General features: G+C 39.4%; 1 protein-coding gene across 2 annotated transcripts in view; it reads left to right on the forward strand.

Moving 5' to 3' along the window:
• LOC134675558 (uncharacterized) overlaps positions 1 to 15,039 on the forward strand; it is a 411,257-nt gene that overhangs the window by 371,923 nt on the left and 24,295 nt on the right. The window contains exons 2-3 of one of the 2 annotated variants that reach the window (XM_063533837.1): positions 12,891 to 13,105; positions 13,741 to 13,876. In XM_063533837.1, the coding sequence (XP_063389907.1) occupies positions 12,891 to 13,105; positions 13,741 to 13,876 (351 nt within the window). Of the gene's footprint in view, positions 1 to 12,890; positions 13,106 to 13,374; positions 13,495 to 13,740; positions 13,877 to 15,039 lie in introns of those variants that run through there. The other variant, XM_063533836.1, reaches the window with a different exon arrangement.

Raw genomic sequence — 15,039 nt, forward strand, 5'->3', positions numbered from 1 at the left:
CTCTAAGCCAGCGGTCGGCAACAAGCGGCCCGCGGCCGCATGCGGCCCGCGTACCTCTCACTTGCGGCCCGCGAGCCTCTTTGGCTATTTTGTATGTAATATTGATAAACGACAATGTCTGATAAAGTCATAAATATTAACAAATTGCGGCCCGCGTCAACTTCGGTAGCTACTATGTGGCCCTTGGCTGCTAAAAGGTTGCCGACCGCTGCTCTAAGCTAACAGCAATCAACTTTTATTTAACATTGTGAGTTAAAAGATTAATAAAATATATTTTAGGGATATCAATTTTTGAATGCATAGCTTTACTGAAAAACTGCGCTAAAAAGGTAAAGGATGACTCACGTTAGACCGGGCCGTGTCCGGGCCGGAGCTTCCGGCGCTTACTTTTGCTTTTTCTATGACATGACAGACGATCACGTGATGCTTTCCATAGGAAACGATGCGCCGGAAGCTTCAGATCACGTGATCGCCTGTCATGTCATAGAAAAGTAAGCGCTGGATACTCCGGCCTGGACACGGCCCGGTCCAACGTGAGTCATCCTTAATGCAAGATGCTCGTTAAAATCCAACGGACGATATTTTGGTTGCATCGAGCTCAGCTGGGGAACAATGTTAAAAGCACATTTAGTTCACAGAGAACAACTAAACGATGCCGTTAGCTTTACTAAAAATAGTAACTGTCGCAAATAAAAAGGAGTGCAATTTCTATGGATTCCAATAATCTATAGGTATCTATTTGCTTTTGATAATGGTATACGATACGACAAAGTTGTTTGAGTACAGTAATCAAACAGATAGTGACGGTTAAAGTCCATCATCCACATCCTTCCTTATTTCTATTATAATTTATAACAATAAGGATTTTATAATTTATAATAACAATTATATTTTTTTGTATATTAGTATATTATGTATGTATAAGTAAGTATATTATAGCAATATGTATATTTGAAATTGTAATTGTTGTTCAACATAAAAATGTATGCTTAATAGTTAATTTTTCGTACTTTTAACTAATTTTTCTTGCACCTATTACTACTTGTTCCCTGTTTGGCCCACGGGTTAACTGGTAGAGAATGCCTTCTGGCATTAAGTTCGCCTTTTGTACAATTTTTACTGTGCAATAAAGTTTAAATAAATAAATAAGGTATTGTAAAAAGTGTTCGTACAACTACTAAATTCATAACATAACCTAATTCTCATTATTAATTAAATGTAAACGGATTACATCGCGTATAATGAATTTTAAATACATCCCGACGTTTTGATCCCGACTCTTTTCGTGATCCGTGGTCAAAGGGAGACTGAGGAAATAGTACATTTCGATGCTAGTGCGGAAGGTATGTCATTACTTCACGAGTACCGAGATATCTTGCCACGAGCCGCAGGCGAGTGGCAAGACTCGGGACGAGTGTAGAATGACATTTCCGCACGTGTATCGAACGACGTTTTTTAATACAGTTGCGAAAAAATAAGAAAAACATTGTTAATCGTACACTAAACAAAGTGGTAAGTAATTAAATATGAAATATGTAATATTTTTCGTATTCTTACATTAACGGTAGGTTTTTATGCTGATTACGACGTTTAAAGGAAACTAATATTAACACTCATCAATAAGTAGTCGTGAATTGGAACAAGTATAAATTTAAAAAAATTGGAAAAGTAAAAAGCACTAGTTCGAGATAACCAACTTTCCGCACGCTAAACAGCTACGTAAAGTAGCACTTTTTGAGCAACTGTATTAAAAAATATATATTCACCTCTGTAATCTTTGTGCTTTAGCTTTAGCCTATATACGTCCCACTGCACATGCCTCCTCTCATGCGCGACAGGGCTTGGGCTATAGTCCCCACGCTAGCCCAATGTGGATTGGGGACTTGACATACACCTTTGAATTTCTTCGCAAATGTATTGCAGGTTTCCTCACGATGTTTTCCTTCACCAAAAAGGTATTTTACTTAGAAATAAATATCAATTGATATTTCGTACATAAGTTCCAAAAAACTCATTGGTACGAACCAGGATTTGAACCTGAGACCTCCGGATTGAAAGCCGCTCGACCACCACCGTTGTAATCTTTATGACCTAATAGAAATTCTAAATCACTTGGCCTGCTCCTAAATCCCGTTAGTTTTAGTATACAACTAGGAATCTCTAAACCGCGGCATATTGCCATCGTAAACCGCGATACTATTACATAAACAAGGATTTACTCCCTAGTGCGGAAACTAGACACCCGCGGGTTGGGGTCGTAGATTTTCTCTTAATGATGTGATAAAGCTAACTAGTAACATTTTTTATTTATATAATTTACTAGATTTTGCCCGCGACTTCGTCTGCGTGGATTTTGTGCTAATAGCAATCATTCAATTCGCGCATTGCTTACTTGAATTATTAGGCAATGCATTACCTCTTTCAATTCCATCCCCCTTTGCACTCTCTTCAGGGATGATTTCCGACATAAAAACTATCCATAGTCCTTCCCCGGAATTCAAATTATCTCTATACCTACCAAAATTCAGATAAATCGGTTCAGAGGCTTAAGCATGAAGAGGTAACCGACAGACAGACGCAGTTTTGACTTTATAATATTAGTATAGAAATTGTCTATAAATTCTGGTGCAGTAAACAATGAAGAATTCCATTTCAATCTTGCATTTGCAATCTTGTACCTACTCTAGTCTGTTATACAGGGTGGGGCCTGTCCTGTAACACGAGCAAATATTTAAAACCGGATCCCTCTGGTCGACATAATTATTAAAAGTCATTTAATGTAATGATTGTCAGATTATCATTAGTCATAATTCTGAAACGGTTTACTTTTCAGAATTTTCGTAATTTTCTATAGGTACTTAGATAGGTTAGGTAAGATTCGTTTCATGGCGATCCCGAAAAGTTACGCGTTACTGAGGAAAACCAAATTATGACTAACGAAAATGCGGATAAACAATACATTATGACCTAAAACTTTATGGGAAACAAAAGAGACCCATTTAAAACATACATTGTACTCCTCAAACAAGGACTTTTTAGGGTTCCGTAGGCAAATGGCAAAAAACGGAACCCTTATAGATTCGTCATGTCTGTCTGTCTGTCTGTCCGTCCGTATGTCACAGCCACTTTTTTCTGAAACTATAAGAACGATACTGTTGAAACTTGGTAAGTGGATGTATTCTGTAAACCGCATTAAGATTTTCACACAAAAAAAAACAATAAATTTTTCTCAAACATGCAATGAAATATTGATGTTATATTCCTTATAATAGGCTGCGAAGTATGACGTTTCAGGTGCGGCTAGGACAAAAGGTCGTTAAAGGAATTTCATACACATCTTGCAGGCCTAGGCCGGCAAAGTCCTCTATTTTAATTTTCATTTCACAGATATTTGTGACACAGCATCGTGGCATTCATCCATTAAAAAAAACTAGAGGCAGTATTTGCTTTATGGTTCGTAATGACACTCTGCCACTACGCCTATAAAAAAAAAACAAAAAACAATGTGTGCTATAATTTGCAGTTTTATTTGTATATAAAAAATAAGTTCAAAAACTAAAACCCGACTACTGCAAATCGCGCTGTAAAAAGTATGAAACAAGATAGAATTCTTATCTGAAATTATCAAGCAGGAAATATTATAAATGTTACCATTTTTTTATATAAAAATACAACGTAATATAATTTACTGAATTTTTTTATATATTTACAGAGGTTCAGAGGATAGCCGTGGTCGTATGCCATATTAGTTTTAAGTTTATAATCGTGGCATACGACCACGGCGATCCTCTGATTCTCTGTAAATATATAAAAAAATTAGTAAATTATATTACGTTGTATTTTTTATATAAAAAAAATGGTAACATTTATAATATTTCCTGCTTGATAATTTCAGATAAGAATTCTATCTTGTTTCATACTTTTTACAGCGCGATTTGCAGTAGTCGGGTTTTAGTTTTTGAACTTATTTTTTATTTTATTAATTTTGGGGCCATGATTTCGTTACTAACTTTTTGAACTCACTTGATATTACTTTTGCGAGGGCGTCCTCAGTAAATGCACGCAGTAGTATAAGGGTGCCGAAGGCGCCCGGCTTCGGAACGCGTACGTCGGGCTACGCCCGACTCTTTTAGTATGAGGGCGCCGAAGGCGCCCGGCTTCGGAACGCGTACGTCGGGCTCCGCCCGGCTCTTTCTGTATGAGGGTGCCGAAGTCGCCCGGCTTTGGAACGCGTACGTCGGGCTCCGCCCGACTCTTATAGTATGAGGGCGCCGAAGGCGCCCGGCTTTGGAACGCGTACGTCGGGCTACGCCCGACACTTCTAATACGAGGGCGCCAAAGGCGCCCGTCTTCGGAGCGCGTACGTATCTTGTAAAAAAATTGACTGTTTCATACATTTTGGCTGATCAGGACTTCTATACCTATTCACGTTATAAACTGTTGCAGGACATTAAAAAAACACCATGTATAGCGGCCAAACAAATTTCTTTTTCAAAAACCTTCTTGTATCGCCGTAGTCGCGTAACATGCGGATATAATCCAGAGCGCTTGTAGATTCATAGTTCGAATTACCTAACCGATAAATTAATGTTTTATATGGCGCATGCAAGCAAAGCCGGGTGCAAAAGCTAACAATATTTATATATTTGAAATGTGCTAATTGAGCTCTTTCAAATGATGTATAACACGTCATCATTACTTAATTTTATTTTTTTGGTTCGTGACTTTATGACCTCTAGAGGGCGCCGTGTTCATGTTTTTGTGAAACCATATAGCCTATAACCAGCGGACGATTAAGACGATTCGAATGACACATCGTTTGTTAAATTATAATAAGTACTTTAGAAGTTATGAGGGAACAGATGAACATACATACATACATACATACCCACATACATACCGGTCAAAATCATAACCCTCCTTTTGCGTTGCCGTAGTCGGGTAAAAATGATATTGAGGTTTCTAATAGAATTTTTTTCTAAACTGAATAGTTTGCGCGAGAGACACTTCCAAAGTGGTAAAATGTGTGTGGGACCCTGTAACTTCTAAAATAAGAGAATGATAAAACTAAAAAAAATATATGATATATATTACCATGCAAATTTCCACCGAAAATTGGTTTGAACGAGATCTAGTAAGTAGTTTTTTTTAATCGTCATAAATCGTAAACCGCAATTTTATTATGTTACTTCATCATCATCATCATCTCAGCCATAAGACGTCCACTGCTGAACATAGGCCTCCCCCTTACTGCTGAACATAGACCTCCCCATTATGTTACTTGCTGCTACGGAACCCTTCATGGGCGTCTCCGACTCGCACTTAGCCGCTTTTTTGTTTTTTGCTGCTGTCACAGGCCTCATCCGGTATGTTGATTCTGTTGATAAATTAATTATTCAACTCACTGAATAAAACACGACACAAAAATTTCACAAAGTGACCCTCTCCTCTTTGCGCATTCAAATATAAGATATTCGTCTCAATTCTCAAAACTTATTGTATTGTACAAACCTTTAGACCCATCAAAGGGTGAAATATTTTATTCAAAAATATTGTTAAAAGTTGAAAGACCAAGTTTTATTTAAATTCCGCTCCAGTGGTTATCTACTTGCTTCTGCAAATGACATTGACCTCAGGGTTTGTCCTTCTCGTGTCATTTGAAAGGACACAAATCCTTAAGCTAGGTACTGAAAGATTTGCAACCTTTACAGCCTTTTTTAGTTTTTAGGGTTCCGTACCCAAAGGGTAAAATGGGACCCTATTACTAAGACTCTGCTGCTGTCCGTCCGTCCGTCCGTCCGTCTGTCACCAGGCTGTATCTCACGAACCGTGATAGAAATTTTCACAGATGATGTATTTCTGTTGCCGCTATAACAACAAATACTAAAAACAGAATAAAATAAAGATTTAAGTGATTTTTGACCGAAGTTAAGCAACGTCGGGCGGGGTCAGTACTTGGATGGGTGACCGTTTATTTTTTGCCTTTTTTTGCATTATGGTACGGAACCCTTCGTGCGCGAGTCCGACTCGCACTTGCCCGGTTTTTTTTACTTTTTTACTTTAGCAGTGACTGGCTACTCACTATTTGAATTTAGAATCTGATCTCGCTGTTAGATGGAACGGGGTGCGGATCGGGATTCCTAAAGATGCAGCCATCAAGAGTAGTCGACTTAAGTATTGTGATTTAGCTAACTTGGTTAAAAAAATATACAGAAGGTCATATTGAAGCATTTTAATGTCTTCCACATCCTCCCTGATAGGCCGTATCTCTTTACAGTACACACGGCGTTAATTTTTCCCGTATATCGTATTATATCTGAAGGAAGGTCAGGTCAAGAGCACCCTAAACCGGCGAGCGTGTATGAGGAATGTTATGAAAGTGAAGGAAGCGAAAGAGGTATGTCAGGATCGTAAAAATGAAATGAAATGAAATTATTTATTTGTACAAAAATGGGTATAAATACATGATCTTATTCTATAGTGTGTCCATTTTCAGCCTATTACAGACATACAAATTAAATAACCTTACAACTATATTTACAGAACTTATTATCGAGCAAGTGGAAATCCGTATTTTCTGCCTAATACCCTTTCGGGAAGTAGGCGTGGTTGTATGTATGTAGGTATATCGTAAACAGAATTTTATCGAATACCGTAGTGAAAGCTAAATTTGTATGACAACTTCCAAAATCGTTCACACAGCATCGAGAAAGCCGTCTAGCCGCGTGAACGATTTTGTAAGCTGCCATACAAATTTTGCTGTCACTACTGTATTCGATAAAATCTCGTATAAGGTATACCTACGGGAGAAATAAACGCAGCGTGAACCTAGCCTTACAAACTTATATCGATTTGCACAAATTACACAAAATTTTAACCTTAAGGCAATGAAAAAACCTTCATATATATAGGTACATTTAAAATGATTTCATTTAATGTAATTCTTCAAAAGTTAGAGTAAAATAAAACATTACCAAGTTAAATATGCGAGTGGCTAAAATGAAAACTAACGTGACTTCATACTAAAATATGCGCACCTAGCTTACACAGCCAACAAACCAGCTGCAAAGATAAATTTGTAGACGTTACCACCCTGTATAAGCATAATGATATTTACTCTCGGACCTCGACGTAACCCTTTAAAAACAGTGACTTAGAAGTGAATTATAATTTAACCCTTTCGGCTAAAATTACGTAGTTTATCTACAGCTTTGCATTTAAATTGCCTAAGTGAAGTGAGGGTTAAATTTGTAGAAACTTACTGTTAGAGTTATAAGTTCCAGTGATAGGCTGCCTGATTCCAATAGTTGACAGCCCGCGTATCATCTCTATCGGTCCGATACTAACTTTAAGATACGTCAGTTAATAGATCTAGAAAAGATATATTATGGATTAGATATGTCAGTGTCAAATGTGACGTTTCTTCAAACAAAAACATAACTTTTGACACTGACACATCTAATCCATTTCGTTTTGAGATCTATTAATTGACGTATCTTAAAGTTCGTATAGGGCAGTATAGCTCGGAATAAGATTTAAGGCGGCAGATGGCAACTATTGGGACGATGTTAAGCAGTGGGACATTTATGTCATCAATTCATGTTTAGCCTCTGTCACTGCCATTTTATACCTACGGACTGACTATAAAAGATAAATATTAATTTCTAGCTACAGAGGTTGCTATTTCTTAGAATTTCCTTGTGGGACATCCGTAAAATATAAAATAAATACATAAAATGCATGTCAAATAAATTATCACGCCACGGTCATGATTTTCCTGTTTATACAGGGTGTTTGGTACTTCGTTTGCCAAATTAAAATGCCAGATAGGGTGAGTCATTTGCTATCTTTTCATGCCTAGAAAAAAAAATTGGCTGTATTTTTTTTTCTATTACGCAAGTAAAAATTTGAAATTTACGAAAAACTGGCATAGAAGTGAAAAAAAAATGTGCGCCAAATTAAAAAGTAGGCCTGAGAAGATAGCAAATGACTCAACCTATCTGCCGTTTTAATTTGGCAAACGATATACCAAACATCCTGTATAGAAGCCCTGTGCAAGCGGCCTGGCTTACATTAGTTGTTGCAAGTTACTAGCATGTTAACTACAAGTTAACAGCATTAAGCTAGCAATTCAATTTGCAGTATTTGCCAAGCATTGGTCAAGATCTTTTTAATTTCCTCTAACCATAGACTAGGAATCCTCTAAACCGACTTTAAAGCAATTATTTCATGCAACCGATGATGCCAAAAATGCGGGGGTGCGCGGGACGAGGTGAGCGAAATCCCGTGCCGTGATTGGTCGTTCAAAGACACGGACGTCACACAAAGACACTTTCGACTCGAAGATGGAGTAAAATTACCGTATGCGTGGCAGAGGGGGTAGCGCGACTATGCTCGGTCTAATAGAGGATTCCTAATCTATGCCTCTAACATACTCGTAGTAAACAAAAGAAATGAGATCAGGAAATCATGTTAAGTAATAGCTTCATAAAATGCATTTATGTGAGACACCATATTCAAGTCAGGTTTTTAATATACTTTAATGCCTATCGACTTAAAATACGGTATCAACACTGAGCAACGATTATTAGAACGAGCTAGAAATTGCTAGAACGTGTTCAACGACGACACTTATGAGTGACATGCTTATGACTAGACAGGAACTAAGAAATGTTGCGGACTCGGCGATATTTTTAATAAAAGTCTAACATACCGTAAACTCAACGCTTATAGATAACGACAGATAGCCGTTTTACATCCTTAATACGTGTTCTAAGTTTAAAATGATCTTTTAACAGAAAACGGTAAAAGATACCATAAAAGTTCTTTATCGATCAGCATAAAACGTGTTTTTATACGCGCGTATCAATTGTTTCATCTCGGTTTACTGTACACTGTAGTGTACAATAACTAAAAAGCATAACCTAGAATATTTTATGTATAATATTTATTTATTTATAATATTTAGAAAGGCAGATTATCTTGGGCCAAATAGAGGGCAAGCGAGCGCGAGGAAAAGCAGCCACGAGATGGTCTGATGTGAAGAGGGTGGTTGGCGGCAACATGCAGTGCGTGACCCGTATGGCCTATGATCGCACATTGTGAAGACGGAGCATACATGGTCGCGATCCTCAGCAATGAGGGCCCGAGGAAGAAGTACAGTAGCGAAAAGGGAGGAGCATTCAAAATGACCTGTAAAATGACTTTAAACCGTTCGTTTCACAACTTCTGCTGCTAACTGAACGAAAACTGACTTCGTTACGCATAGAGGCCATTAAGGGTCCCAACAAATGCCCTTGGATTTCAAAACGCTCCCCGTTGCCAAGGTAATGCTTCCGGATATACCTACGTATTGCAAATTGGGTTTCATGATCAAAGTTGAAAGGAATATGTACATAAAGAATACAATACGATAAGAGCGCTTAAAAGTATCTTGAGGGGTTTCTTAGAGAAATATAGTAAACACCGTGTCGATATCTGGTATTGACAAATAGGAAAAAATTAAAATTAAGATATACATATATAGGGCTTAAACGAATAGATTGTAAAATAAGTAAGTAGTATTGTAAAATAATAATATAAAACTAAAATTAACTACAATTAAGATGACTAAAGCTAAAAAATTATAAAAACCTATCAAAATTGCGCCCTTGATAAGGTGCCCATTGCACAGGTAGCGTTCCGGCGCTGGATTGCTATGTGTATATTAAGATATGTAGACATCATACATTAAACAAAGCGAATTCCTCCTAATTATTAGTTCAGGGAAACCGTTTCATCGATAAAATCCCTCAAACCAATGTCGCTCTAAACCACATCTTGAAGATTTGAGCCAAAATAACAGTTTGTAGGCGGCTGATTCGTACTTGCGAATTGATGTCTATTTCATCATCATCATCATCTCAGCCATAAGACGTCCACTGCTGAACATAGTCCTCCCCCTTGGACCTCCAAATGAGCCGGTTGGAAGCGACCCGCATCCAGCGTCTTCCGGCGACCTTAACAAGGTCGTCTGTCCATCTTATGGGTGTGGACGTCCTACGCTGCGCTTGCTAGTCCGTGGTCTCCACTCGAGCACTCTTCGACCCCATCGACCATCGGATGTCTATTTGGTTTCGTTTTAACACTTTTAATATCCATACGTAAAATATTTTTAATTTTAATATCCATACATAAAAGAAAAAAATATCCATACGTTATTTATTTCCTCAGACAAGATACGATAGGAAGAATGTTTAAAATCATTAATTAACTAAATAAACCATACTTTAGTGTTTGCCTACGTAAGTTACGGTGCCCAAAAGACCAGTATTTTGAAATAATTCTCCCATAAATACATCTCTCGATCATGCTTACATATTGATAACAACATTATGCTTCACATGCCAATAATAGACATTTAACGTTCGAATTGTGTTCCTGAGGGGCTACCGCGAAAACCAAAATTCGCAAATTGCGGGAATCTTTCTCTTTTACTCCTATATGAAGGCGTAATAAGAGTGATAGAGAAAAATGCCCGCACTGTAATACACTGTAATAGCACCGCAATAGCCCTGTTTAGGCGCCAGAGGGTCTACCGCGAACCGACGTGTTGCCTCCCTGTCACACTTACGATCAAATTTACAAGTGCGACAGAGAAGCAAAACGTTGAATGTGGTTCGCAGTAAGCCCTCAGCATCTCAGACACAATCTAATTACACTCGATCATATTAACGATCAATATATAACAAAGACAAACTTGTTACGAGCGAGAAATTGACTTACGACTTTAGTAATGAACCTGAACGATGAACAACGAAAAATCTCTAAAAACCGGTCAAGCGCGAGTCGGCCTCGCGCACGGAGGGTTCTGTACCATTAGGTACGCAAAAGACGGGAAAAAATCACGTTTGTTGTATGTGAGCCACACTTAAATATGTATTTTATTCTGTTTTTGGTAGGTATTTGTTGTTATAGCGGCAACAGAAATAATACATCATCTGTGAGAATTCCAACTGTCTAGTTATCATGGTTCATGAGATACAGCCTGGTGGCAGACGGACATACGGTGGACAGTGGAGTCTTAGTAATAGGATCCCGTTTATCCTTTGAGTACGGAACCCTAATAAACAACGAAAAATCTCTAAAAAGTTAAATCACCAACTTGTGATTTCGTTAAACGCGGAGTTTTTCGGAGCGCAAATAGATAAGGTATATATTTTCAAATTAGTTGGTGATATCCTCTCAAGTTTGGGCGGATTTTTGGCTTGTTACGGCCCTAGGGAGCGCCGCTTCCAAACAATGTTTAGATGGAGGGTTCCGTAGATAACATTGAGGAAAAGATGCTTGGGTAAGATGACATAATAATGAGGTTGCTGCTGCTTTGTAAGATTTTCACTTTTTTTTTTTTATTATGAATGGGCTTACTCATGGCCACAGACTAGCCGAGGCGTAGACGTGGCCTACGATGGAGCGAGCTCGCCCAGAAGGTGCCTGTTCACTCTTGATTTGAAGGTTGCCGGGTTATAAGAACACACACACACATACATACATACTCGAGACTGTACATATTCGAGATATGTACAGTCGCCAGATCATCAGATACATCGGAGCGGCGAAGGTGCTCACAAATATCGGAAACGCCTCTATTTTCAAGGCGCTAGAGTGCGTGTTGAGAGTTGAGTTGCTCTGCCACGCATACGGTAATTTTACTCCATGTTCGAGTCGAAAGTGTCTTTGTGTGACGTCCGTGTCTTTGAACGGACCAATCACGGCACGGGATTTCGCTCACCTCGTCCCGCGCACCCCCGCATTTTTGGCATCATCGGTTGCATTAAATAATTGCTCTAAACTCGGTCTAGAGGATTCCTAGTGTATGACACAAACAGACAGACGCGGCGGAGGGCTTTGTTTTATAAGGTTTAGTGATAAGCACGACATAATACGCCTACTGAACCTCTCAACTGCCACAATTTTTATATATAGCAATAACCTATATACTGGGAGATAAAGTGAACTCCCTCGGTGTGTTCGTCTGTCCGTGAATTCCCGAGGGCAGGTGTGATTAGTGACCTTTCTACATAACCTGTAGGGAAGGAAATATATACCACTCTGCCAAAATATGTACAATATACAGGGTGATTCAGGAGACATGAGCAGGATTAACACTGCGCATTTCGTGAATTATAAGGAACTGCTTCGTATCAGTATTAGCGAGGTTAACGTGAATTTTCTAGTCGCGTTGAAAAAAAGTTATTAATTTATTTACGACATGCATGGTCACCCTAAAATAAAATACTAAACTACCGATATTCTGTGTCAAATTAAATGTCATCACGGCCTGGTTACTTTTGAAAAGTCGTATCTCACTCAAAATTTACAGTTTATTTTTTCGTAATCAAAATGCTGTCATTACGGTGAAAGGAGTTTTATGTTTATTAATGAGGTCTTGTAGGGTGACTATGATTGTAGAGAATTAAATTTGCCCTCACCAAAAAGTAAAAAAATAGGAAAAAGTGTGGTTGCTTCACCTAACTACGACGGTCGATCAATTATCAGTTACTGAGTGTGCAGGATTAGTCCTGCTCACGTCTCATGAATCACCCTGTATTATTACTGTCAGTTGCTATTAACTGTGTAACTGTCACGGTAGTGGCGTCCGCCTAACGACTGTAGAACACATCAATTGCGATGTAACGTTAACGGGTCTCTATTTCCCAAAAAGTTTTAATAATGTAGTGTTAGTAATTGAATTAATTAGGTCATTAAGATGGATATTTTATTAAAGCGGTCATACCGTTAATCCAGTGTCAAATTGTACTGGTAACCATAGCAACTCCAGCTTTAACCGGTTAACCCCGGGTTAGTGGAATGGTGCAAGTGAGCCTAAGATGGATATTTTATTGTTTCAGGAGGAGTGTGGTCGCTCCGCAACCTCTCCATCTCAGTTCCTCGCGCTGTTCTCTCCGGTGAAGGCCAAGCGGCGGTCCTACGCTGCTCATACGATTTAGAGGGCGCTGCGTTGTATAGCATCCGCTGGTACCGCGCGGAGACAGAGTTCTACCGCTTCGTACCGCGCGAGCTGCCGCCTACTATGGTGTTCCCTCTGCCCGGAGCTTCCGTCGATGTGAGTATCCGTCATTTGTTACTATCATTGGACGGTAGTAAGTTATCTTTCACTAATCCCTGTCTCGGTCTCACCGACTGCAAGCCATACGTCGCGCTCTATAGCATTCGCTGGTACCGCGCGGAGACAGAGTTCTACCGCTTAGTGCGGCGCGAGCTGCCGCCTACAGTGGTGTTCCCTCTACCAGCGGCATCTGTCGATGTAAGTATTGCTTGTTTCCTACACTCATCGCGGTCGATCTCCGTTTCTCCGGCTGTAAGCCATATGACTTGGAAGACGCTGCGTTGTATAGCATCCGCTTTTACCGCGCGGAGACAGAGTTCTACCGCTTCGGGCCGCGCGAGCTGCCGCCCGCTATGGTGTTCTCTCTACCCAAAGCGTCCGTCAATGTAAGTATTACATGTCATCTCCCACACACATCGCTCTCACGCTCTGTCGATCTTGTTTACCGTTACTTGCCCGTCTTTCAAAATCATTAACTTCCTCATTCTTCAACTGCCATATTCATATCTGACAGCTGATTTCAAGTAAGTTTAGATGCAAATATTGCATTGATATAAACCAATCAAATGATAAATTTGAACATTATGCAGTTTTATTATTTCCCCATTGTAAAACATATTTCTCTATTGCAGCTCACGCAGTCAGATGAGCACCAAGTCCGCATAGTGAACCTCAACAGGCGTCTCAGCGGGGACTATCAGTGCGAGGTTTCTGCTGACGCTCCTCTGTTCCACACGGACATTCGGTCAGCACCACTAACTGTCGTAGGTAAGTAACACTACGAGCACCAGGTTTGCATAGTGAACCTCAACAGGCGTCTCAGCGGGGACTATCAGTGCGAGGTTTCAGCTGACGCTCCTCTGTTCCCCACGGATATTCGGTCAGCACCACTAACTGTCGTAGGTGAGTAACACTACGAGCATTAGGTCCGCATATCAAACCTCAACAGGCGGCTCAGCGGGGACTATCAGTGCGAAGTTTCAGCTAACGCTCCTCTGTTCCACACGGACATTCGGTCAGCACCATTAACTATCGTAGTAAGTAAAACTACAACTAGTAGAAGGGTGAAACCGTCCGCATCAACGCAACTAGTACGCTGCCACAGTAAAGCAGTGCGTCCGCTTAAGTCACAAACCTCGTAACGCCATTTCAAGGAAATTAGTAATTGCTACCTTGGACAACAACACTTAAAGTCGTAAACCTCGTAACTCCCCCGGAGGAGTTCCGAGGTTTGCGACTTAAGCCGACGATGGCAATCGTCGTCTCACGTTCTTCTAGCGAATCTAGCGTGAAGTATTTGCTAATGTGTCGCTCTTTTATAATAGTTTCCTCACTAAGCACTACCTATTCTGGCACATTCATATTCTAAAATAATAATAAATGTCTTTTTGAATTATGAAAATAGGCAAATGCCCAAACTTCATTGCAAACCATTAAAACTAGCTTTAGATTTCATTAAAAACTTTTTACTTCGCGTCATCTTTATGGAAATGGCGTCGCAGTTTTATGAGTACTTGATATCCACATTAGCCAACTTATTTTATTAATCCCATTAAATGTCCAATTATTAATAAACCGTTGACTTTTATTGTTAACGTAATTTCACAATTTTCATATAAATGTATTTATTAACTCTACACATTCGATATACTCGTACCTGTCGTCAATCTAAGTTAATATGGTTGTGATTTAATCGTTTTTCACTATACCTCCAAAAATCTTCATCATCATCATCATATCAGCCCTTTATCGCCCACTGCTGAGCATAGGCCTCTCTTCTAGTACGCCTCTTGCCCCGGTCCTGAGCTAATATCATCCAGAAGTGCCCGCAATGTTCCCGATGTCGTCCACCCAAAAATGTTACAAGTTACAAAGTATGCTACCGATCAAACGCAACCATAAGCATAAATATGGCCACATTGGCCACGTTA

The sequence above is a fragment of the Cydia fagiglandana genome, chromosome 22 (genome assembly GCF_963556715.1).
Source record: "Cydia fagiglandana chromosome 22, ilCydFagi1.1, whole genome shotgun sequence".
In the NCBI taxonomy this organism is placed as follows: domain Eukaryota; kingdom Metazoa; phylum Arthropoda; class Insecta; order Lepidoptera; family Tortricidae; genus Cydia; species Cydia fagiglandana.